Source organism: Callorhinus ursinus, unplaced genomic scaffold (assembly GCF_003265705.2).
Source record: "Callorhinus ursinus isolate GAN/ISIS: 27379988/994484 unplaced genomic scaffold, GSC_fseal_2.0 scaffold2, whole genome shotgun sequence".
NCBI lineage: Eukaryota > Metazoa > Chordata > Mammalia > Carnivora > Otariidae > Callorhinus > Callorhinus ursinus.
This window is the reverse complement of record NW_027397064.1, coordinates 22,039,303-22,062,645: the sequence shown is the minus strand read 5'-3', so window position 1 is coordinate 22,062,645 and position 23,343 is coordinate 22,039,303. Positions and strand designations below refer to the sequence as shown.

The following is a 23,343-nucleotide window of genomic DNA, read 5'->3' as shown; positions in this document are numbered from 1 at the left end:
GCTGTCATATATTGCTGTTGGAAGTAGAAGTTAAAACCCAGCAATTCAACTCCTAGGTATTTTTTCCGAGAGAAAGAGAACCAAAAAATATCTTATATGACTTTGTGTAAGAATGTTCATAGCAACCTTATTCATAATGGCCCCAAGCTAAAATCAGTTCTTCATCAGCAGAATATTGAATAAACACATGGAGAATATACATACAAAGGAATACGACTCACAATAAAAAGAAATGAATTACTGATACGCACAACAGCCTAGAAGAATCTAAAATTATGCTGAGTGAAAGAAGCCAGTTTCTGGCCTCATGGAATGAATTTGGAAGTTTTCCTTCCTTTTTTATTTTTTGTAATAGTTTGAGAAGAATAGGTATTCTACCAAGTGTTTGGTAGAATTCGCCTATGAAGCCATCTGGTCCTGGGCTTTTGTTTTTTGGGAGTTTTTTGATTACTGATTCAATTTCTTTGCTGGTTATCAGTATATTCAAATTTTCTATTTCTGGGGCGCCTGGGTGGCTCAGTCATTAAGCGTCTGCCTTCGGCTCAGGTCATGATACCAGGGGCCTGGGATGGAGCCCTGCATCGGGCTCCCTGCTCTGCGGGAAGCCTGCTTCTCCCTCTCCCACTCCCCTTGCTTGTGTTCCCTCTCTCGCTGTCAAATAAATAAATAAATAATCTTAAAAAAATTTTTTTTCTATTTCTTCATGATTCAGTTTTCATAGTTTTTATGTTTCTAGGAATTTATCCATTTCTTCCAGGTTATCCAATTTGTTGGCATATACTTTTTCATAATCTCTTATAATTGTTTGTATTCCTGTGATGTTGGTTGTTACATAAGAGAACATATTCTATGATTCCAAATATATGAAGTTCTAGAATCTCCTGAGGCATTAGAAATGCTCTATATTTTGATAACAACGTGGACTACCTGGGCATGCATGTTTCTTAAAACTCTAAACTGTAACATTTAAACTCTATATTTTACAACAGGTAAACTACACTTAAGTAAAAAAGGTTTAAAAAAAGTATTTTTAGGGCATTTTCAAATAAAACAGTTTCTTAAAGGTGCTTATATGTTGAGTTGAATTATTCCTCCTATGAGATAATGAAATATTTTTATACTTAATTTTCCTAATGTAAGTTAATTAGACTTGTTTTCAAGACCATCCTTTAGTTTATTTTGATGTGAATGACGCCTTTTCTGTTTAATCTTCCATTGTTTGCAGTCCTTGTCTTTTTGACAATTGTTTCTGAATTGATTAAAGAAACTGCAAGTTTTTCTCTCAATGAATAGCAATCTTCTGAGTACATGCTTGAATATAGCAAAACTGTTGGTAGGAAATAGAAAACTAGTTAACTCAAAAGAAATCTGACTTCCTCGTTCCTACCATGTTTAGAGAAGTAGCATACCAAGTAATATTTCTGGCAATTCTTGGCTTGTTATGTTGACCTTTATATGATTATTCATTTTTTATTTGACTGCAAAAAATAAGAGGAAGAAAAAGGTTTAGAAGTTAGATGGAAATCACTGATTTAACTCAATTACCCTTTAAGATGCCCTTTATTTTTCATAGGTTAAAGTTACATTATGCATCGTATGAACCGACTATCAGGGTGTTACATGAGAAGCACCAGGCTTTACTGAAGCAGAAAATGCTGACCTCTCTGGAAAGAGATAGAGCAGTTGGACAGGTAAAGAGGCCATTAAAGCCACCTCAAAATGATTTTTAACCATTTATTTTTTAATAATATAAGTAGAAATATTGGTTTTATTTCTGAGATAAATTTAAAAAGGTTTTCAACAATTATGTTGTTAAAGAGATTCATTTGAAAATATTCATAAAAATTATTTTGTTCATTTTAAACCTATAAAGATTATTATTAAGCTAAACATTTAATTAAAACATAAATTTATAGGAGATATAAAGTGTAGTTAGAGGAAAAAACTCAACTATTGTAGTCAAACTTGGGTTTATTTATTTTTATTTATTTATTTATTTATTTTTAAAGATTTTATTTACTTACTTGTCAGAGAGAGAGAGAGCACACAAGCAGGGGGAGCGGCAGGCAGAGGGAGAAGCAGGCTCCCCGCCGAGCAGGGAGCCCGATGCAGGACTTGATCCCAGGACCCTGGGATCTGACCTGATCTGAAGGCAGATGCTTAACCGACTGAGCCACCCAGGTGTCCCCAGACTTGGGTTTAAATGCTAACTTTGACACCTATAAACATCGACTTTAAACACTTTGAACTCAGATTTTTCATAAAGTATAGCCACAATGACCTGCCTTTTTTTAATATTGTTGTGAAACTTATATGAGATAATGAAAAAAAACTCCCTGGAATTTACCTCCAAATGAATATTTGACACCCCTACTTTTGGATTTAATTTAATTTGCTCTATTGTTAACACCCTTTTCCATTCTTCCTAGGGGTTTTTGCATAGGCATAGGAACTTCTGGGATAGAATTCAAGGAGGGTAAAACAAAATGTTTATGGGCCATTAAAAAATATGTAAGTTTATTAGAAAATATAAAAGTGCAACTATGCTTAACATTCTTTTATTGTTTTCTGTAGATTTTTATTTTTGGCCAGACTTTCAGAAACTACAATAGCTTGCATGATGGTTATATTCATTCTTGAATAATTTTATTGTTAAGACATGCTTTAATCAAGTTGTATTTTGTCTGTTTTTGAGTGTAATTCTTAGCTGCTAAAATGCAAAACATTACTTGTGTCTCCATGCTTCTTTGTGTTTGAATTTTAATTTTGTATTCTTGAATGTCTGTATTGTATTATTGGTAATATTGCATAAAATGAGTTTAATAATAATTTACATTTTTATGACATGATATGTCAAACCTTCAGACTTTCATCTCCTTGCTGCTTTTCACCTAACCCCTCTCCCTAGCATCACAACAAAAGGCACAACTCTTGGAGTACTTCACGCTATATTTAGTTTGCTTCTATTTCTTATCCTGCCACAGGCCGTGCTTAGACTTTTGCTTACTTACTTACTCTCTTTATTCCCTGGTCTCATGCTTATCTCACTATTGTCCTTCTCCAGGGAGGAATCCATCTGTGATATGACCATATAGTCCCAAAAGATCACGTATACTTTGATACCTCTGACAGACCACTCAGACTAAGTTTCACTATTCAAGGATACTAGAGTCTTCCAGGAATCCATGCTGGCAAGGGCTTATACTCCTCTCTCAATTGTTGAGTTCTATATCTGCAACCTGTCCTACAGTGGATCTACACTTATCTTATGTGTAATTAGGGCTAAGTTATCTTCCTGAAAAGGCCATCAATTCTCTATCTTTTTTAAAATTTAATTTAATTTAATTATGTTATGCTAGTCACCATTCAGTACATCATTAGTTTTTGATATAGGGTTCCATGATTCATTGTTTTCATATAACACCCAGTGCTCTGTGCAATATGTGCCCTCATTAATACCCATCACTGGGCTAACCCATCCCCCACTCCCCTCCCCTCTAAAACCCTCAGTTTGTTTCTCAGAGTCCATAGTCTCTCATGGTTCATCTCCCACTCCGCTTCCCCCTCCTTCATTTTTCCCTTCCTTCTCCTAATGTCCTCCATGCATTTCTTATGTTCCACAAATAAGTGAAACCATATGATAATTGACTTTCTCTGCTTGACTTATTTCACTGAGCATAATCTCCTCCAGTCCCATCCATGTTGATGTAAAGTTGGGGATTCATCCTTTCTGATGGCTGAGTAATACTCCATTGTAATATGGACCACATCTTCTTTATCCATTCATCTGTTGAAGGGCATCTTGGCTCTTTCCACAGTTTGGCTATTGTGGATATTGCTGCTATGAACATTGGGGTGCATATGGCCCTTCTTTTCACTACATCTGTGTCTTTGGGGTAAATACCCAGGAGTGCAATTGCTGGGCCATAGGGTGCCTCTATTTTTAATTTTTTGAGGCACTTCCACACTGTTTTCCAAAGTGGCTGTACCAATTTGCATTCCCACCAACAGTGTAACGGGGTTCACCTTTCTCCACGACCTCTCCAACATTCGTTGTTTCTTGCCTTGTCAATTTTTGCCATTCTAACTGGTGGAAGCTTGTATCTTAATGTGGTTTTGATTTGAATTTCCCTGATGGCTAATGATGATGAACATTTTTTCATGTGTCTGTTAGCCATTTGTATGTCTTCTTTTGATAAGTGTCTGTTCATGTCTTCTGCCCGTTTTTTGACTTGATTATTTGTATTTTGGGTGTTGAGTTTTAGAAGTTGTTTATATATCGAGGAACCACAGAACACTCATGAAAGAAATTGAAGAAGACACAAAAAGATGGAAAAATATTCCATGCTCATGGATCAGAAGAATAAACATTGTTAAAATGTCTATGCTGCCCAGAGCAATCTATACCTTCAATGCAATCCTAATCAAAATTCCAATGACATTTTTCAAAGTGCTGGAACAAACAATCCTAAAATTTGTGTGGAATCAGAAAAGACCCTGAATCACCAAGGAAATGTTGAAAAAGAAAAACAAAGCTGGGGGCATCATGTTGCCTGATTTCAAGCTATATTACAAAGCCGTGATCACCAAGACAGCATGGTACTGGCACAAAAACAGACATATAGACCAATGGAACAGAATAGAGAGGCCAGATATGGACCCTCAACTCTATGGTCAAATAATCTTCGACAAAGCAGGAAAAAAATATACAATGGAAAAAAGACAGTCTCTTCAATAAATGGTGCTGGGAAAATTGGACAGGTATATACAGAAGAATGAAACTTGACCATTCTCTAACACCATACACAAAGATAAACTCAAAATGGATGAAAGACCTCAATGTGAGACAGGAATCATCAAAATCCTAGAGGAGAACATAGGCAGTAACCTCTTTGACATCGGCTACAGCAACTTCTTTCAAGATACATCTCCAAAGGCAAGTGAAACAAAAGGGAAAATGAACTTTTGGGACTTCATCAAGATAAAATGCTTCTGCACAGCAAAGGAAACAGTCAACAAAACAAAGACGCAACCCACAGAATGGAAGAAGATATTCGCAAATGACACTACAGAAAAAGGGCTGATATCCAAGATATATAAAGAACTTCTCAATTCCCCTATCTTTAATATAAGTTGAATTTCTGAGGTTAGATCAAAAGCCATTTTGGGGACATATTTAGGTCACATATACTCTGGGTTTCAGATTGCTTTTTACTGTTTTAGTTAGAAGAACTAAAGATTGGGAGTGTACGTATGAGTCCCAGCTGTGCTGCACAGTAGCCATATGAGTATTCAGGTCATTTTACTTATATATCTGTTTTCTTACCTATTAAACAGAGATCAAATTACTTGCCTTATGTTTGATATGTATCTAATGTGGAAACTTGTTTGTAAAATTAAATCACTGTCTGTATGAGGCAGGGTTGAATTTTACACTGTGTGTAAAATTAGCAAAGAATTGTATTACCTGCAAATTATTTTACCTTTGAACCCCTACTTCTGCTGAAGACAAAGAAAAAAGAACCTGCTATTAAAGACTATCCAGATCTCCCTGGGTTAAAATAGTTTCTTTGAGTTTAACCCTTGGTATCTCAATGCTATATTAACTATTGAGCTAAAACGTATCAGTGTTAATTTTCTGTCTTTGAATCACATCTTCCATCAAGTCTGGAATTGTGATGCCACCAATTTTAGTTTTCTTTTTCAACATTCCTTTGGCTATTGGGGGTCATAAAGACCCCCAATTTTATCATATGATTTCACTCATATGTAGAATTTAAGAAACAAAACAGAGGAGCAGAGGGGAAGGGAGGGAAAAATAAAACAAGACAAAATCAGAGAGGGAAACAAACCATAAGAGATCCTTAATCATAGGAAACAAGCTGAGGGTTGCTGGAGGGGAGAGGGGTGTGGGGATCGGATAACTGGGTGATAGGCATTAAGGAGGGCACATGATGTAATGAGCACTGGGTGTTACATACAAGTGGTGAATCACTGAACTCTACCTCTGAAACTAATAATACACTATATGTTAATTAATTGAATTTAAATAACATAATCAGAATAATAAAAAGAAGACATGATGACTAAATATAAGGTATCCTGGATGGGATCTTGGAACAGAAAAAGGATATTAGAAAAATCCTGGGGAGTCTGGGTGGCTCAATCAGTTAAGCATCCGACTCTTGATTTCGGCTCAGGTCATGATCTCAGGGTGATGAGATAGAGTCCCACATCAGGCTCCATGCTCAGCCCTGAGTCTGCTTGTCCTTCTCCTTCCCCCACCCACTTGTACTCTCTCTCTCAAATAAATAAATAAATAAAATCTGAGAAAAAAAAGAAAAACCTTAATGAAATTAGAATGCAATATGGACTTTGTTAATAATAATGTATCAATATTGTCTCATTACTTGTGTCAAATGCACTATGGTAATGCATGATGTTAGCAGTGGGAATAAGGTGGTGGTACACAAGAAATCTATTACATTGCAACTTTTATGTGAACCTTACACTATTCTAAATAAGTGCCTTTAAAATTTTTATAATCCATTTTGGCATCCAAGAATAGATACACATTTTTTACTTTTTTTTTTTCCAGCCAGGCATTTCATGAGCACTAATCTATAGGTTACAATTTATTACCTGCTATTTTCTATTAATAAAGGAATCTTACTACTCAGTGATAGTAGGAAAGATGTGTATATCCATATATAATTAAACAGATGGTTTTTTGTGTTGGTATAATAACATGCAATGAGGGATGAGAGAACTCTGTAAGGTTGAGTTTTTAATTCAAGTCTATTGTTCAGGAAATATAGGTAAATGATATGCCACCAAACTAACAAATGTTCTTAATTATAAAACATGTTTAATAAAACAAAGAGTGTCCATGGGTGGAAAATGAGCTAAGAGTTTCAGGAAAAACAATAGTCTCTTCATATTTTACTTTCCAACTAATACTTTCCTCATCTTTTATAAACAGAAAGATGAATTAAGTTGTTGTGAAGTAATTTCAACAGAGGAGAAACTTCTCTCAAAGTAGAATGCTGAATAATTATCATTCAAAGTGTGCAATAAGTATTCTTGATTCAGGAAATGATGCTGTAAAATAAATGTTTCAGATGCTTATTTATAATGGATACCTAATAATTCTCCATGGAATTGAATTTAAACTTAAAATTATGTTTTCCTTTTGTTACAATTCATGTTTAAATTTTTTTTAATATATAGGAATTAATCCAAGAGGTTAATGTTTTTATATCTTGCAGTTGATATTTAAACATTGCATTTTATTCAATCCTTTTGGGTCATTTTATATATAACCCCATGTCTTTTGATTTTATTTTTTAGATTTCTGGGCTTCAAGCAACACTGAAGCATATGGAAATAGGGCATAATTATCATGCTTCTGAAATTAGAGGTAAAAGTAAAATGTGATAAAACTAATTTAATATTGGCTGGTGAGTTTTAAATTTTATCAGGGCTCCAAATGCTAGAGATACTTAAGAGTAAATAAATGATGTGGTAACTATTTCATAAATTAAAATGCTAATGAAAATATCAAGAGGGAGTATAGATACAGTACTGTATAGATTAATTTTAGAGAAAAATATGAGTAAACTATGATGGGAGGACTTCTGTTTCTGGCCATGATGGAGTATCTGGTACCAGACTAACCTTCTTTCAGTAAAAAACTCTTAAAACTAACTATCTATAAGGCAGCTACTTCTAGGCATTGCAAAATAGCACAAGTCACAGAAGGTAAGTGATAGAAGGAAAATTTTGAAGTTGAGATCCACCATCACCATGGCTTTGTGCCTGTGGAAATTTCCAAACCAAATTCCATGGAAATGGAGGTCTAGAAGAGTATGCCAGTCCTGATGAACTGAAAAGGCAAAGATCATAGTTGACAGCTGTCAAAGCAACTAGAATCTGTAGGAAAATGCACTAGATAAAAGGGTGCTGCAATGAGCAGTGGTCTGGTTTGTGAGGACGTTTACTATGAATCCTTAGTTGATAACCAGGCTGTACATATAGACTACCGGAGACTTAGCAGAAAGAGAAGGCTTTATAGGGCTCAGAGAGGAAGAAGGATTCTAGAGATCAAACAGAGATGGGAGACGTTGAAACAGAGATGGGAGATGTTGCCATGCTTGGAATGGAGAGACCTCATTAACATCTTGGTAACACCTACTAACATTTAACATAATCATATTAACATAACACTTGTACTGCCCTATGAAACCAAAAAGCAAAGCTTACATAGAATTTCTAGGGAAGACAGAATTTGGAGTTTGAATCTTGCCAAGTTAGCCTTGGGAAAAACGTAGAGCTTTGCATGGATCCACCTTAATAAAGCATAAAATTAAGCCTAGAATTTCAAGGTGATCATCAAAAAATTAAACTGCCTGCTAGAATAAAAATCAATACCCTTTAAAGGAAGGCAGTTGGCCAGAGTCTTTATAATCTATTATCTATACTGCACAGTATGTAATTAAAATTTTCTATACATGTTATAGAAACAAGAAAAAGTGATCCACAATCAAGACAAAAATCAATAAATGGAAACCTACACTGAGATGGCCCAGGTGTTGGATTTCGCAGATAAAAATGCTAAAGCAGCTATTTTGAATATGATCAAGGACTTAAAGAAAAATATGACATTAATTGAGGAGATAGGGAATCTTAGCAGATACATAGAAACAAAAAAAGGAAATTGAAATTCTAGTACTGAGAAATATAGTAGCTTAAATGAAAATTTTATAGTTCACAACAGATTGGAGATGACAGACATGTCAGTGAATTTAATAGACATTAATTAAAACCTAGTCTGAAGAAGAGATAAGAAAAAAGGGAAAGATCTGTGATGTTTTGAAGTGGCTTTTGGTCAAAAGGAATAAATTTCAACCCAACACGAAGAAATAGGTTCTTTTAATTGCAGAATCCCAACTACCTGAATAAAATTATTCCTTAAATTCTGTACTGAATAATTTTATGATCTTTATAAACATGCATTCTGGTGTTAGGTATGGGACTTGCAGTACCTTTTCCCAAGCTTCTGGTTTTAGCATTTGGCTGTGTCATGTCAGACTCTATCTCTCTGACTGCCTGATTAACTTGGAACCGTACTTAGCCAGGAACTCTAATTTGAAGAGAAGTTGATTTATTGGTTAACTGGTTGTCTCTCATAAATACTGTCATCCTTCATAATATGAATTAACTCCCCCTCCATTTGCTCAGTTTAGTTTAATTTTTAAAAACTTTGTCTATCTGTCATCCATACAAAAGTCTACCCATTTATTTTGGGCAAAGGTTGGTATGGCAGTAGAGATTCTTAAAATTAAACATTATTCACTCTGTACTTAGGGAAAAATGAATTGATCATCCTTTACTCTGAACTTTGGGAAAAAGACAAATTGTTATTCAATCCAAATTTAGGGATAAGACAAAAATTGAACTGATTTGGAGTAATCAAGTTATTTTAAATATACTATATTTTTTATTATAAAAGTGATATGCCTATTTTAGAAATTATCAAAATGACAAACTTTATTTTTTAAAACTATCCATAGTTATACTACCCAGAGAGAATATTAATACTACAGTACTGAACTTTTTCACCTGAAAATGGTTTTTAATTCTACATTTATTCTTATATAATATGTAGAATAATAGAAAAATTCCTAGGAGAAACTATGAAATAGTGAATTATTATTGATTAGATATTTGAAGTGACAATTTTGTACTATTTTTCTTTATTATGAAATATAATATATATCAAATATTTACAAGAAACTATTCAGAAAGCACATTAATATTATATATTATGAGATAAAAGTAGTTTTTGTACAAATTACTTAATTTCAAAAAAGTTTATGAATATGCTGATTTTGATATGTTTGTGTAAAAAGCAAAATATTCCATAAGGTTCTTAGCTTAATAAATTGCTGCTTTTTAAGTTGGATATTTTGTTGCTGCTCAGAATTGCATTATGATACCAGTTTCATATGACTAAATGGAATATATGGCCTAGATTAGAAAGTAAAATTAAAGTAAAAATACAGTAAATTTAAAGTAAAGCCTCTTCCCCTTTACCTCGATTGGCCTTTTTCTGAATTACAATTAGATATGTGCTTGATCTCCTTATTTTAGCTTACATGTGTCCTAATCTCTTAGATGTTTTCTGTTTAGCTCTCTGGGCCAGATTGTGGATAATTTCTTCAAAACCTTTTTTTCAGTTAAATAATTCTCTTTTCAGTTGGGTTTAATTTGTAAGTGAGTAAGTGGCACAATGTAGGTCCTTAAGTATTTATTTTGTTAAATGAATATATTCATGCATTTTTTTTATTGATATATACAAAATAGGGATATTTATTGGAGATCTGAAAATAAGGTTTGGAAGAATTGACACTAATGATATAGAGTCTTCAAATCCATGGGCACAAAATATATCTCCATTTATTTGGATCTGCTTTGACTTGCTTTATCAGTTTTTTGTAGTTTTTCGCTTACAGATCCTGTACATATTTCTTGGATGTATATGTAAATATTTAATTTATTTTGATGTTGTAAGTTTATTGTCTTTTAAATTTCAGTATCTACTATTCATCACTGGCATATAAGAAAGCAATTGACTTCAGTTTATCTGTGATTTCACAATACTTACTATAAGTTTCAGAAGATAGTTTCTGATTATTTTGTGTTTTCTATACAATCATGTCACCTATGAGTAAAGGCAGTTATTATTTATTCTTTTCTAATCTGTATGTCTATTTTTTTTTCTTGTCTTATTTTACTAGGTAGAACTTCCAATACACTGTTGAATAAGAGTGGTGAAAGGGAAAATTGTTGTCTTTTTCTTGATGCATTTTTTAAATTTTTTTTTATTTTTTATTTTATTCTTTTATTTATTTTCTTTCTTTATTATGTTCAGTTAGCCAACATACAGTACATCATTACTTTTTGAGGTAGTGTTCAGCGATTCATCAGCTGCACATAACACCCAGTGCTAATGCCCATCACCCAGTTGCCCCATCGCCCCACCCTCCTCCCTATCTGCAACCCTCAGTTTGTTTCCCCAGAGTCAAGAGTCTCAGGGTTTGTCTCCCTCTCTGATTTCTTCCCACTCAGTTTTCCCACCCTTCCCCTATTCTGTATTCATTCATTTTTGATGTTTAATGAGGGGCCTGAACATATTCAGTTAACACTGATTGAATGAATGTGTGCATACATAAAGGAATTGTTGAAGGATGAAATATAGCACTGGGGGTACAATAAACAAAATCTCTATAAGTGAAAATGTGTTTGTTTGATGTTTGCTTCATTTCTCTTAAGAAATTATACTTTCCTTAAGATGTTGATTGTGCCCGAGTAAAATCTAGGAAACTACACAGCACCAATCAGTAACATAGGCCTGTCATTAATAAGCACTGGGTGTGATAAACATAAAGATGCTATGATAGAGACATGGAATTCGCTAGGGTATTGCTAAACATTAAGAAACACTATGTGGAATTTGAGAATTATATGCACTTAACCATGAATGTGATAGACTTTATGTCTGAGCCTATTCTTTTTTTTTTTTTAAGATTTTATTTCTTCATTTGAGACACAGAGATACAGAGAGAAAGAAGCATGAGCAGGGGGAGAGGCAGAGGGAGAGGGAGAAGCAGGCTCCCACCGAGCCAGGAGCCCAATGCGGGCCTCGATTTCAGGACCCTGGGATCATGACCTGAGCCGAAGGCAGATGCTTAAACATCTGAGCCACCCAGGCGCCCCCTATGTCTGAGCCTCTTATTTGTTCTGCAAATCTTTGTGCAAGTGAAAGTGATGTTTATCTTATGGAGAGTGGAAATCATGTTTGTACTTGCTACACCGAGAAATAATTGAGAAGTGTTATTTCTCTGCTAATTCCACATGTATTCTGCAATGTTTCTTCTCATGTTTTGGTTACAAGTGTTGAATATTTTCCTAAACATGATTAAGTGTGAACTTTTGTAATTTCATTTTGTTGTGGAAAAACTACATATACTTATAAACCAAAGCCTTTTTGGTTTTTGACTTTCATTTGTTATCCTTAACATTTTGTTTGTTTGCTTCTTCATTTTTATTTTATTTCTCTTATGAAGTGATGCTTAAGTCATGTTTGCATGCTACCTGAGATATGCTCATATTCTCAGAATTACCTGCTGGAATCCTGGGTTTCTCTACTGCTTTCTCATTACTTCCCTATAGATATTACTATATATATATTCTCCTCATATATAAGGGGGAACAAAAGGTAGTTACCTTGACAGAGTTATCGACAGGATTTTGTGAAATTATAAATGCAAATTGTTTAGACCAGTGGCTGTTATGTAGTAAAAGTCAATGAGGCATGAATGCTCATTATTATTATTTTAAATTATTATCATTATCAGGATGTCACTGTTGGTTGTTAAAAAGGAGAATATAATAAAAGAGAACTGGAAGTGAAAATTTTTCCTTGATCTCAGGAAGCTGTAATTGTTGCCTTTCCCCCACACTTTGACTTCCTAGATGCTGTAGGGCTCTAACTTTTAGCACCATTCAGGGAGGATAGGCAGTCTGGATACCCAAGTGTTTGAAGTCTTTTAAGTACTTTCATGTAGAACTGTGTTATTCAATATTCTGTTTTTATGTTATTGTCAGTGTTATTTTGGAGATTTTCTCCTTTTTCTGAAACTGGTACTGAATAGGAAAAGTCAGATCAGAAAGAATCTAAATGCCAGCTATGTGTTTCCTTGTCTTTATTACTTCAGAATTCTTTAAGAACCTGGACTTATCCAGATATTTTTGTGTTTATCTTTTCTCTATTATAATCTAGTGTTATATTTAGAACATTTGGTTATTTCTTTTGTTTAAGAGTTAATGATTATAACTTTATTAGTTATTTGCAATTAGTTTCCTCTTTAGAAATAAAGGGGAAATTATGTATACTTAAGTAGGTATATGTATATGGAAGGATGTGTAAAAGAAAGAGACTTTCCCTGTCACTTTTGTTTTTCCCTCAGGTGGTTTTAGTAGGACTATTCTTTATGTCCAGAAGAGTTTGGAGACAAATGTTACAACTACATTGGAGTATTACCCAATGTTTTCCTTTCTGTTTTTCTCAACATTGAGAAGCATAAAGAATAATATTTTATTAATACAATATTCTTTTAAAAATCTGTTATTTATTATCCAGTTCCACTTGGGAAATTGTGTCATTGCTTACCATTCTCTCCTTGACCCTTTTCACCTTTACTTGTATATACATTAAGCCTCATGACAGGAATTGGATATAATGTAATTGGAGATTGGCTCCTATGATCTCTAACTGGCTCATCATGCCATTTCACTTGTCATGACCTTGCAGTCATGACACTCCAAATTTGGGGGAAATGAATTTGACAGCTCACTTAAAACATTTTGGTGGCATTTTATTAGTTTAATACTTTAAAAAATACATGTATCATGACATTGGCTTTCATATGTTTGGTTAAAATTATATTTATTGTGGAGAAACAGAATAGATACTAAGAATAAATTATGTTTTCTTGTAGTCATTCCTAATTCTGAAAAAGAAAATGCACCAGAAGGTCCTACTCAGAAAGGTCTTCGTGAAGCCAGGGAAAAAAACAAATGTAAAACAAAGATAAAAGCTAATACAAAGGTATGACTTTTTGTTCTTGTTTCCATTAATTCATACTTAGCTCTCAGATCTTCAGATCAATCAACTCATATGGTATCATTATTTTACTGGAAGAGGAATTTAGAGGTTATATATTCCAAGGCCCTTGGTTTATAGATAAAAATGGAGGTCCTCAAATGTTACTAATATGTGAGGGACATATGCTTATTGGTGGCAGAGACAACTTGGTGAATCAGTCTGCCACCTACCTCAACTTAATCACAGGCATGTGTGCTCACCTACTCAGTTTTCTGCTTACTCTATCCAAAAGAAGTAACTCCTACATCATCCCTTATTTCTTTTTTCATAGTATAACTTTAAACTTTTCTTAGTTTTCTTTAAAAGTAGAATGGGAAGAATTATGGCCCATTTAAGAATCTCCTTATATCTGAGTACCTTTGCTTTGCAATCAGGCTGATAGTTAAACACTTCTCTAATGATGAAAGAAAAATGGTATTTAAATGTGAGGTCAGAGATCAAAAATGAGGAAGAAAGAAAAGCACATAAAACCTGTAAGGTGTTTAATTTCTTGTTATGAAAATTGCATGAAGGTCTAGCTGAGGTAATGAGTTTTCTTACAAAGTACATAGTTTTGAGTTCTAAAATATGATATTTATATTTACAAATTAAAATACTTACAATTATAATATTTTTAGTAGTAGTAATTCTATAAGAACAATAGATTTTTATGAATTAAAATAATGCAATAAGCCTTTTATTTAGCTAATAATATCAATAAAGTTTTTTCTTCAAAGGTATGCCTTGGAATCCAGTATCATATATAATATTGAATAAACTACAGACTAAATAATTTTAGATTATACTTAGGCTTTGGTAATTACTTTATAATATTCAGATTAGTATTTTACTGTTCCTCTATTATCACTATTAATTTAGGATTTAAGATGTTTGGGGTAGATCTTTTCTTGTCAGTGCCTCCAGCTTCCCTGTCCCAACAACCTCCCATCAGGATGGACCTTCCCTTTTTGCCACCATAAAGCTTTCTCACTCCTCTACCTACCTGCCTTTGAGTCTCTGCTGAATGCAAGTAGTGGCAGTGGATGACTCTCTTGCTCTCAACAAGTAATTCTTGTTCTCATTTGGGAACAGAGGAGCATATAAAGCACCCCAAATAAAGAAAAAAAAAATCAGTTAAGGATTTTCAGTGTGTTGGTGGTGATTGTCATCAGGAATATTTTCATCTTCTAATGGCATAGGCATTCTCTTTAAGGTACTAAGTCATACTTAGGAATGATTTGTTGATTCATTCACTAAGTGTTTTCGGCTTGTAAGACTTTACATTAGTAATGCCAAGTTGGCTTTTTATGTGACAAAAAGCTACTAAAATATAGGACAAACACATTAAATATTTATGCATAGTATATTCTTTTTCAGTGCCTTAAAATATTTAGCATAATACCTACAACATGATAGAAAAATTGGGGCCTTACAAAAGTGCTGAAGTGCAGAATAAAGTGGATTCCTCCCCTGTTCACCAAGTAATCATTTTTACTAATATTTCTCTTTTAATTTTTTTCCCTACAAGTTTATACACTTTGACCAACATCTCCCCAGTGTCCCTACCCTCCAGCTCCTGGTAACCACCATTCTACTCTTTGCATCTATGAGTTTTTGCTTTTTTAGATTCACACATATAAATGATATCATACTATATTTATTTTTTGCTGACTTGTTTCATTTAGCATAATGTTCTCAGTGCCCATCTATGTTGTCACAAATGGCAGAATGTCTTTCTCTCTCATAGCAGAATGCTAATCCATTGTGTGTGTGTGTGTGTATACACACATCACATCTTGTTTATTCATTCATCCATTGACAGATGGTTAGGTTGTTTCTATAACTTGGCTATTATGAATATAGGGAGTGCAGATATCTTTTGGAGATCCTGTTTTCATTTCCTTTTGATATATGTTCAGAAGTGGAATTGCTGGATCGTATAGTAGTGCTATTTTTATTTGTTTTGAGGAACTCTCATACTATTTTCCATAGTCGTTGTACCAATTTACATTCCCATCAACAGTGCACATGGGTTACCTTTTCTTCACATCCTTACCCATAATTGTTATCTGTTGTCTTCTTGATAATAGCATTGAAACAGGTGTGAGGTAATATCACATTGTGGTTTTGATCTCCATTTTCCTGATGATTTATGATGTTAAGAATCTTTTCATGTACCTGTTGGCTATTTGTATGTGTTCTTTGGAAAAAATATGTATTTCATTCCTTTGCCCATATTTTAATTGGATTTTTTTTTTTTTGTTACTGAGCTGTGTGAGTTCTTTATATATTTAGATTATTTACCCCTTATCGGTCATGTGGCTTGTAAATATTTTCTTCCATTCCATAGGTTACCTTTTCATTTTGTTGATTGTTTCTTTTGCTGTGCAGAGGCTTTTTTTGATGTAGTCTCACTTGATTTTTGCTTTTGTTTATTGTGCTTTTGGTGTCATATCCAAAAAAATCATTGACAAGACCAATGTCAGGAAGTTTTTTTCTTATATTTTCTCTAGGAGTTTTATGGTTTCAGGTCTGATGTTTAATCGGTTTTGAGTTAGTTTTTGTGAATGGTGTAAGATAGGTATACAATTTAGTTTTCCTGTATATGATTATCCAGTTTTCTTAAAACCATTTATTAAAGAGACTGTCTTTTCCCCATTGGATATTCTTGGCTCCCTTGTCAAATGCTAGTTGACTGTGTATATGGGAGTTTATTTCTGCACTCTCTATTCTGTTCCTTTGGTCTATGTGTCGATTTTTATGTCACTACCATACTGTTATGATTACTGTAGCTTTGTAGTGTAGTTTGAAAATCTGAAGTGTGATAATACCTCCAGTTTTGTTCTTTTTTCTTGGGATTGGCTAGTTGGGGTGTTTTGCAGTTTTATACAGATTTTAGGATTTTTTTTTGTGAAAAATGCTTTTGGAATTTTGAAAGAGATTACATTGAATCTATAGATGGCTTTGGGCGGAATGGACATTTTAACAATATTATTTTCAATACATGGGCACAGAATATCTATTTTTTGTGTCTTCAGTTTCTTTCATTAGTGTCTTATAGTTTTCATTGTACAGATCTTTCACTGCCTTGATTAAATTTATTCCTAAGTATTTTATTGTTTGTGATGCTATTGTGAATGGGATTGCATTCTTTATTTCTTTTTCAGTGATTTTATTGTTTGTGTGTAAAAACACAACCAATTTTTGTATTTTGATTTATTTTCTGAAACTCCACTGAACTTGTTGATTAGTTCCAACAGTTTTTGGTTGTCTTAGGATTTCTATATATAAGATCATGTCATCTGAAAAGAAGTTAATTTAGCTTTCCTTTCTTATTTGGATGCTTTTCAGTCCCATTTATTTCTGGCTCTTGGGGCAGTGTCATCTTTTCAATATGAAAAAAGGGAGCAAATTCAATACAAAAATAGAAATCTGAAGCGTAGAATAGGATGAAACCAAGGGCAGGGAGGAAAAGGCAAAAGCAAAAGGAAGAGATGAGATGTTGCCAAAAGACAGAGGCTCTCCTGTCCCCTCTCCTTTGGGAAATGACTTAATTATTTAGGTGGCAGTACACACCTTTCCATATATATATATATATATATAGCCGGGTTGGTATTTTGTGGGCAGAGGGGAGTGAGAAAAGTTGAGGATGGAGAAGGCCTTTCTAGAGGCTAGTCTCTTCCCACTCTTGACCAGCCTCTGGTCGATGAAGGAAGGAATCTCTTTGGATGCTTTCTATTTCTTTATCTTGCCTGATTGCTCTAGCTAGGACTATGTGGTGCAAATGGGCACTTTTGCCTTGTTCCTGATCTTAGAGGAAAAGCTTTCAACCTTTCACAATTTAGTATGATGTTAGCTGTGGGTTTCTTGTATATGGCCTTTATTATGTTGAGGTATATCCCTTCTCTACTCAATTAGTGAGGGGTTTTCCACTATGAAAGGATGTAGAGCTTAGTCAAATGCTTTTCTTGCATCTTTTGAGATGATCATATGATTTTTTTTATCTTTCATTCTATTAATGTGGTATCACATTCGTTGATCACATTTGTTGAACTATCTTTGTATCCCGGGAATAAATCCCACTTGATCATGGTGTGTGATTCTTTTAGTGTATTGTTGAATTCAGTTTGCTAGTATTTTGTTGAGAATATTTGCATCTTTATTCATCAGGGATATTGGTGTATGGTTTTCTTGAATTTTCCTATTCTAGTTTTGGTAGGAGGGTAATGCTGGCCTCATAAGATGAGTTTAGAAATGTACCATCCTCTTCAATTTTTTGGAAGAGTTTGAGAAGGACGGGCATTAACTTTTTTTTAAATATTTGGTAGAATTCATCATCAAAACCATTTGGTCCTGGCCTTTTCTGTGTTGGGATGTTTTGATTACTGATTCAATATCCTCATTTATTATTAGTCTGTTCAGATTTTCCATTTCCTTATGATTCAGTCTTGGTAAGTTGTATTGTTTTTTGGAATTTATCTATTTCTTCTAGGTTATCCAATTTGTTTGCATGTAATTATTCTTTGCAGTCTCTTATGATCCTACGTATTTCTGTGCTCAGGTGTAATATCTCCTCTTTCATTTCTGATTTTTTGAGTTTTCACTCTTTTTGTCTTAGTCTAGCTAAGGGTTTGCCAGTTTTATTTATCCTTTCAAAAAAGCCACTGTTAATTTTGATCTTTTTCATTGTTTTTATGGTCTCTATTTCATTTATATCTTCTCTGATATAAATGTTCCTGTTACTTTCTTCCTTCTGCTAATTTTGGGCTTAATTTTTCCTCTTTTTCTAGTTCTTTGAGGTATAAAGTTAGCTTGATAATTTGAGATCATTCTTTTTTCTTAATAAATGCATTTGTCCCTATAAACTTCTCACTAAGAACTGCTTTTACAGCATCCCAAAGATTTTGGTGTGTTGTGTTTCCATTCTCATTTGTTTCAAGAATTTTTTATTTCACTTTTTAAAAAAGATTTTGTTTATTTGAGAAAGAGAGAGAGCACACACAAGTGGGGGGGCAGAGGGAGAGGGAGAAGCAGACTCCCCATTGAGCAGAGAGCCCAACATGGGGCTGGATTCCAGGACCCTGAGATCATGACCTGAGCTGAAGGCAGACGCTTAACTGAATGAGCCACCCAGATGCCCCTATTTTACTTTTGATTTCTTCTTCAACCTGTTGGTTTTTCAGGAGTGTGTTTAGTTTCCACATGATTATAAATTTTCCAGCTTTCCTCTTGTTGATTTCTAGTTTCATACCATTATGGTCAGAAAAGATACTTGGTATGATTCCAGTCTTTTTAAATTTGCTGACTTGTTTTGTGTCCTATCATATGATCTATCATGGAGAACGTTCTTTGTGCATTTGAGAAGAATACACATTCAGTTTATGTATGTTAGGTATACTTGGTCTAAAGTATGATTCAAGTCTGATGTTTCCTTATTGATTTTCCATCTGGATGATCTATCCATTGCAGAAAGTGAGATATTGAAGTCCCTTATTTTATTGTGGTCTACTTGTCCCTTCAAATCTGTTGATTTTTGCCCTGATTAGAGTTCTTTATCTGGTGAACTGACCCATATCTTTAATCTCAAAGGGTCTGAGTATTTAGTAACCCTGCTATCTTGAATTGTTGTAGTTTTCCATTGACATCTACTAGTTAACATGGAAGTAATAACATGCGCCTCAGATTGTTTGCTGAGTTCCAGAAGGTCCTCTCCATATCCACCATTTAAGCAGCAATCCTGTCAGTGTCAAACTATCACAGAGATACCTGAACCACTAGATGGCAGACTTAACTTTTAATTTAATGGTGCCTTCTGTATGTGCCACACTAGAAGCATTCTTCCCTTTTGAATTAAGCCATCCAATAGCAGAGTCCAAAGTTTCTGGACAGGAAGCAACATCTTTGCTGGTTGGTTATTAGATGTAGTGATGAGAGGGGCTACTTCCATTTCTGTGAACTCTTGATTTCCACGGAATATGTAAGAACAACTCTGCATGTTGTTGTTGTTGTTTTTTAATTTTTTTATTGTTATGTTAATCACCATATATTACATCATTAGTTTTTGGTGCAGTGTTCCATGATTCATTGTTTGTTCATAATCCCAGTGCTCCATGCAGAACGTGCCCTCCTCAATACCCATCACCAGGCTAACCCATCCCCCTACCCCCTCCCCTCTAGAACCCTCAGTTTGTTTTTCAGAGTCCATCATCTCTCATGATTCGTCTCCCCCTCTGACATACTCCTCTTTTCTTCCTCTCCTGTTATCTTCTTCTTTTTCTTTTTTCTTAAAATATGTTGCGTTATTTGTTTCAGAAGTACAGATCTGTGATTCAACAGTCTTGCACAATTCACAGCGCTCACCGTAGCACATACCCTCCCCAATGTCTATCACCCAGCCACCCCATCCCTCCCACCCCCAACCACTCCAGTAACACTCAGTTTGTTTCCTGAGATTAAGAATTCCTCATATCAGTGAGGTCATGTGATACATGTCTTTCTCTGATTGACTTATTTCACTCAGCATAACACCCTCCAGTTCCATCCACGTCGTTGCAAATGGCAAGATCTCATTCCTTTTGATGGCTGCATAATATTCCATTGTGTATATATACCACATCTTCTTTATCCATTCATCTGTCGATGGGCATCTTGGCTCTTTCCACAGTTTGGCTATTGTGGACATTGCTGCTATAAACATTGGGGTACACGTACCCCTTCGGGTCCCTACATTTGTATCTTTGGGATAAATACCCAGTAGTGCAATTGCTGGATCGAACGGTAGCTCTAATTTCAACTGTTTGAGGAACCTCCATACTGTTTTCCAGAGGGGTAGCACCAGCTTGCATTCCCACCAACAGTGTAGGAGGGTTCCCCTTTCTCCACATCCCCGCCAACATCTGTCGTTCCCTGACTTGTTCATTTTAGCCATTCTGACGGGTGTGAGGTGGTATCTCATTGAGGTTTTGATTTGGATTTCCCTGATGCCGAGTGATGTTGAGCACTTTTTCATGTGCCTGTTGGCCATTTGGATGTCTTCTTTGGAGAAATGTCTGTTCATGTCTTCTGCCCATTTCTTGATTGGATTATTTGTTCTTTGGGTGTTGAGTTTGATAAGTTCTTTATAGATTTTGGATACTAGCCCTTTATCTGATATGTCGTTTGCAAATATTTTCTCCCATTCTGTCGGTTGTCTTTTGGTTTTGTGGACTGTTTCTTTTGCTGTGCAGAAGCTTTTTATCTTGATGAAATCCCAATAGTTCATTTTTGCCCTGGCTTCCCATGCCTTTGGCGATGTTTCTAGGAAGAAGTTGCTGCGGCTAAGGTCGAAAAGGTTGCTACCTGTGTTCTCCTTTAGGATTTTGATGGACTCCTGTCTCACGTTTAGGTCTTTCAACCATTTGGAGTCTATTTTTGTGTGTGGTGTAAGGAAATGGTCCAGTTTCATTGTTCTGCATGTGGCTGTCCAATTTTCCCAACACCATTTGTTGAAGAGACTGTCTTTTTGCCATTGGACATTCTTTCCTGCTTTGTCAAAAATAAGTTGACCATAGAGTTGAGGGTCCATTTCTGGGCTCTCGATTCTGTTCCATTGATCTATGTGTCTGTTTTTGTGCCAGTACCATACTGTCTTGATGATGACAGCTTTGTAATAGAGCTGGAAGTCCGGAATTGTGATGCCGCCAGCTTTGCTTTTCTTTTTCAGTATTCCTCTGGCTATTCTGGGTCTCTTCTGGTTCCATACAAATTTTAGGATTATTTGTTCCATTTCTTTGAAAAAAGTGGATGGCATTTTGATGGGGATTGCATTGAATGTGTAGATTGCTCTAGGTAGCATTGACATCTTCACAATGTTGATTCTCCCAATCCATGAGCATGGAACGTTTTTCCATTTCTTTGTGTCCTCCTCAATTTCTTTCATGAGTATTTTATAGTTTTCTGAGTACAGATCCTTTGCCTCTTTGGTTAGATTTATTCCTAGGTATCTAATGGTTTTGGGTGCAATTGTAAATGGGATAGACTCCTTGATTTGTCTCTCTTCTGTCTTGTTGGTGTATAGGAATGCCACTGATTTCTGTGCATTGATTTTATATCCTGCTACTTTACTGAATTCCTGTATGAGTTCTAGCAGTTTTGGGGTGGAGTCTTGTGGGTTTTCCACATACAGTATCATATCATTTGCAAAGAGTGAGAGTTTGACTTCCTCTTTGCCGATTTGGATGCCTTCAATTTCTTTTTGTTGTCTGATTGCTGTGGCTAGGACTTCTAATACTATGTTGAATAGCAGTGGTGATAGTGGACATCCCTGCCGCGTTCCTGACCTTAGGGGAAAAGCTCTCAGCCTTTCCCCATTGAGAATGATATTCGCTGTAGGTTTTTCATAGATGGCTTTTATGATATTGAGGTATGTACCCTCTATCCCTATACTCTGAAGAGTTTTGATCAAGAAAGGATGTTGTACTTTGTCAAATGCTTTTTCTGCATCTATTGAGAGGATCATATGATTCTTGCTCTTTCTTTTGTTAATGTATTGTATCACGTTGATTGATTTGCGGATGTTGAACCAGCCTTGCAGCCCAGGAATAAAGCCCACTTGGTCATGGTGAATAATCCTTTTAATGTACTGTTGGATCCTATTGGCTAGTATTTTGGTGAGAATTTTTGCATCCATATTCATCAAGGATATTGGTCTGTAATTCTCCTTTTTGATGGGGTCTTTGTCTGGTTTTGGGATCAAGGTAATGCTGGCCTCATAAAATGAGTTTGGAAGTTTCCCTTCCATTTCTATTTTTTGGAACAGTTTCAGAAGAATAGGTATTAATTCTTCTTGAAATGTCTGATAGAATTCCCCTGGGAAGCCATCTGGCCCTGGGCTTTTGTTTCTTGGGAGATTTTTGATGACTGTTTAAATTTCCTTAGTGGTTATAGGTCTGTTCAGGTTTTCTATTTCTTCCTGGTTCAATTTTGGTAGTTGATACATCTCTAGGAATGCACCCATTTCTTCCAGGTTCTCTAATTTGCTGGCATAGAGTTGCTCATAATATGTTCTTATAATTGTTTGTATTTCTTTGGTGTTGGTTGTGATCTCTCCTCTTTCATTCATGATTTTGTTGATTTGGGTCATTTCTCTTTTCTTTTTGATCAGTCTGGCCAGGGGTTTATCAATCTTGTTAATTCTTTCAAAGAACCAGCTCCTAGTTTCGTTGATCTGTTCTACTGTTCTTTTGGTTTCTATTTCATTGATTTCTGCTCTGATCTTTATGATTTCTCTTCTCCTGCTGGGTTTAGGCTTTATTTGCTGTTCTTTCTCCAGCTCCTTTAGGTGTAGGGTTAGGTTGTGTATTTGAGACCTTTCTTGTTTCTTGAGAAAGGCTTGTATTGCTATATACTTTCCTCTCAGGACTGCCTTTGCTGTATCCCAAAGATTTTGAACAGTTGTGTTTTCATTTTCATTGGTTTCCATGAATTTTTTTTAATTCTTCTTTAATTTCTTGGTTGACCCATTCATTCTTTAGTAGGATGCTCTTTAGTCTCCATGTATTTGAGTTCTTTCCGACTTTCCTCTTGTGGTTGAGTTCTAGTTTCAAAGCATTGTGGTCTGAAAATATGCAGGGAATGATCCCAATCTTTTGGTACCG

At 34.9% G+C, this 23,343-nt stretch overlaps 1 protein-coding gene across 5 annotated transcripts in view; it reads left to right on the top strand.

The window, feature by feature from the left end:
- The window catches only part of SPAG16 (sperm associated antigen 16), a 952,656-nt gene that overhangs the window by 51,691 nt on the left and 877,622 nt on the right, over positions 1-23,343 (top strand). For all 5 annotated transcript variants that reach the window (XR_012374325.1, XM_073879053.1, XM_025892134.2 and 2 more), the window contains 3 exons: positions 1,574-1,691; positions 7,351-7,420; positions 13,563-13,672. Coding sequence is in view for 4 of the 5 variants with exons in the window: in XM_073879053.1 (XP_073735154.1) it covers positions 1,574-1,691; positions 7,351-7,420; positions 13,563-13,672 (298 nt within the window). In the remaining variant the exon portion in view is untranslated. The remainder of the gene's footprint in view (positions 1-1,573; positions 1,692-7,350; positions 7,421-13,562; positions 13,673-23,343) is intronic.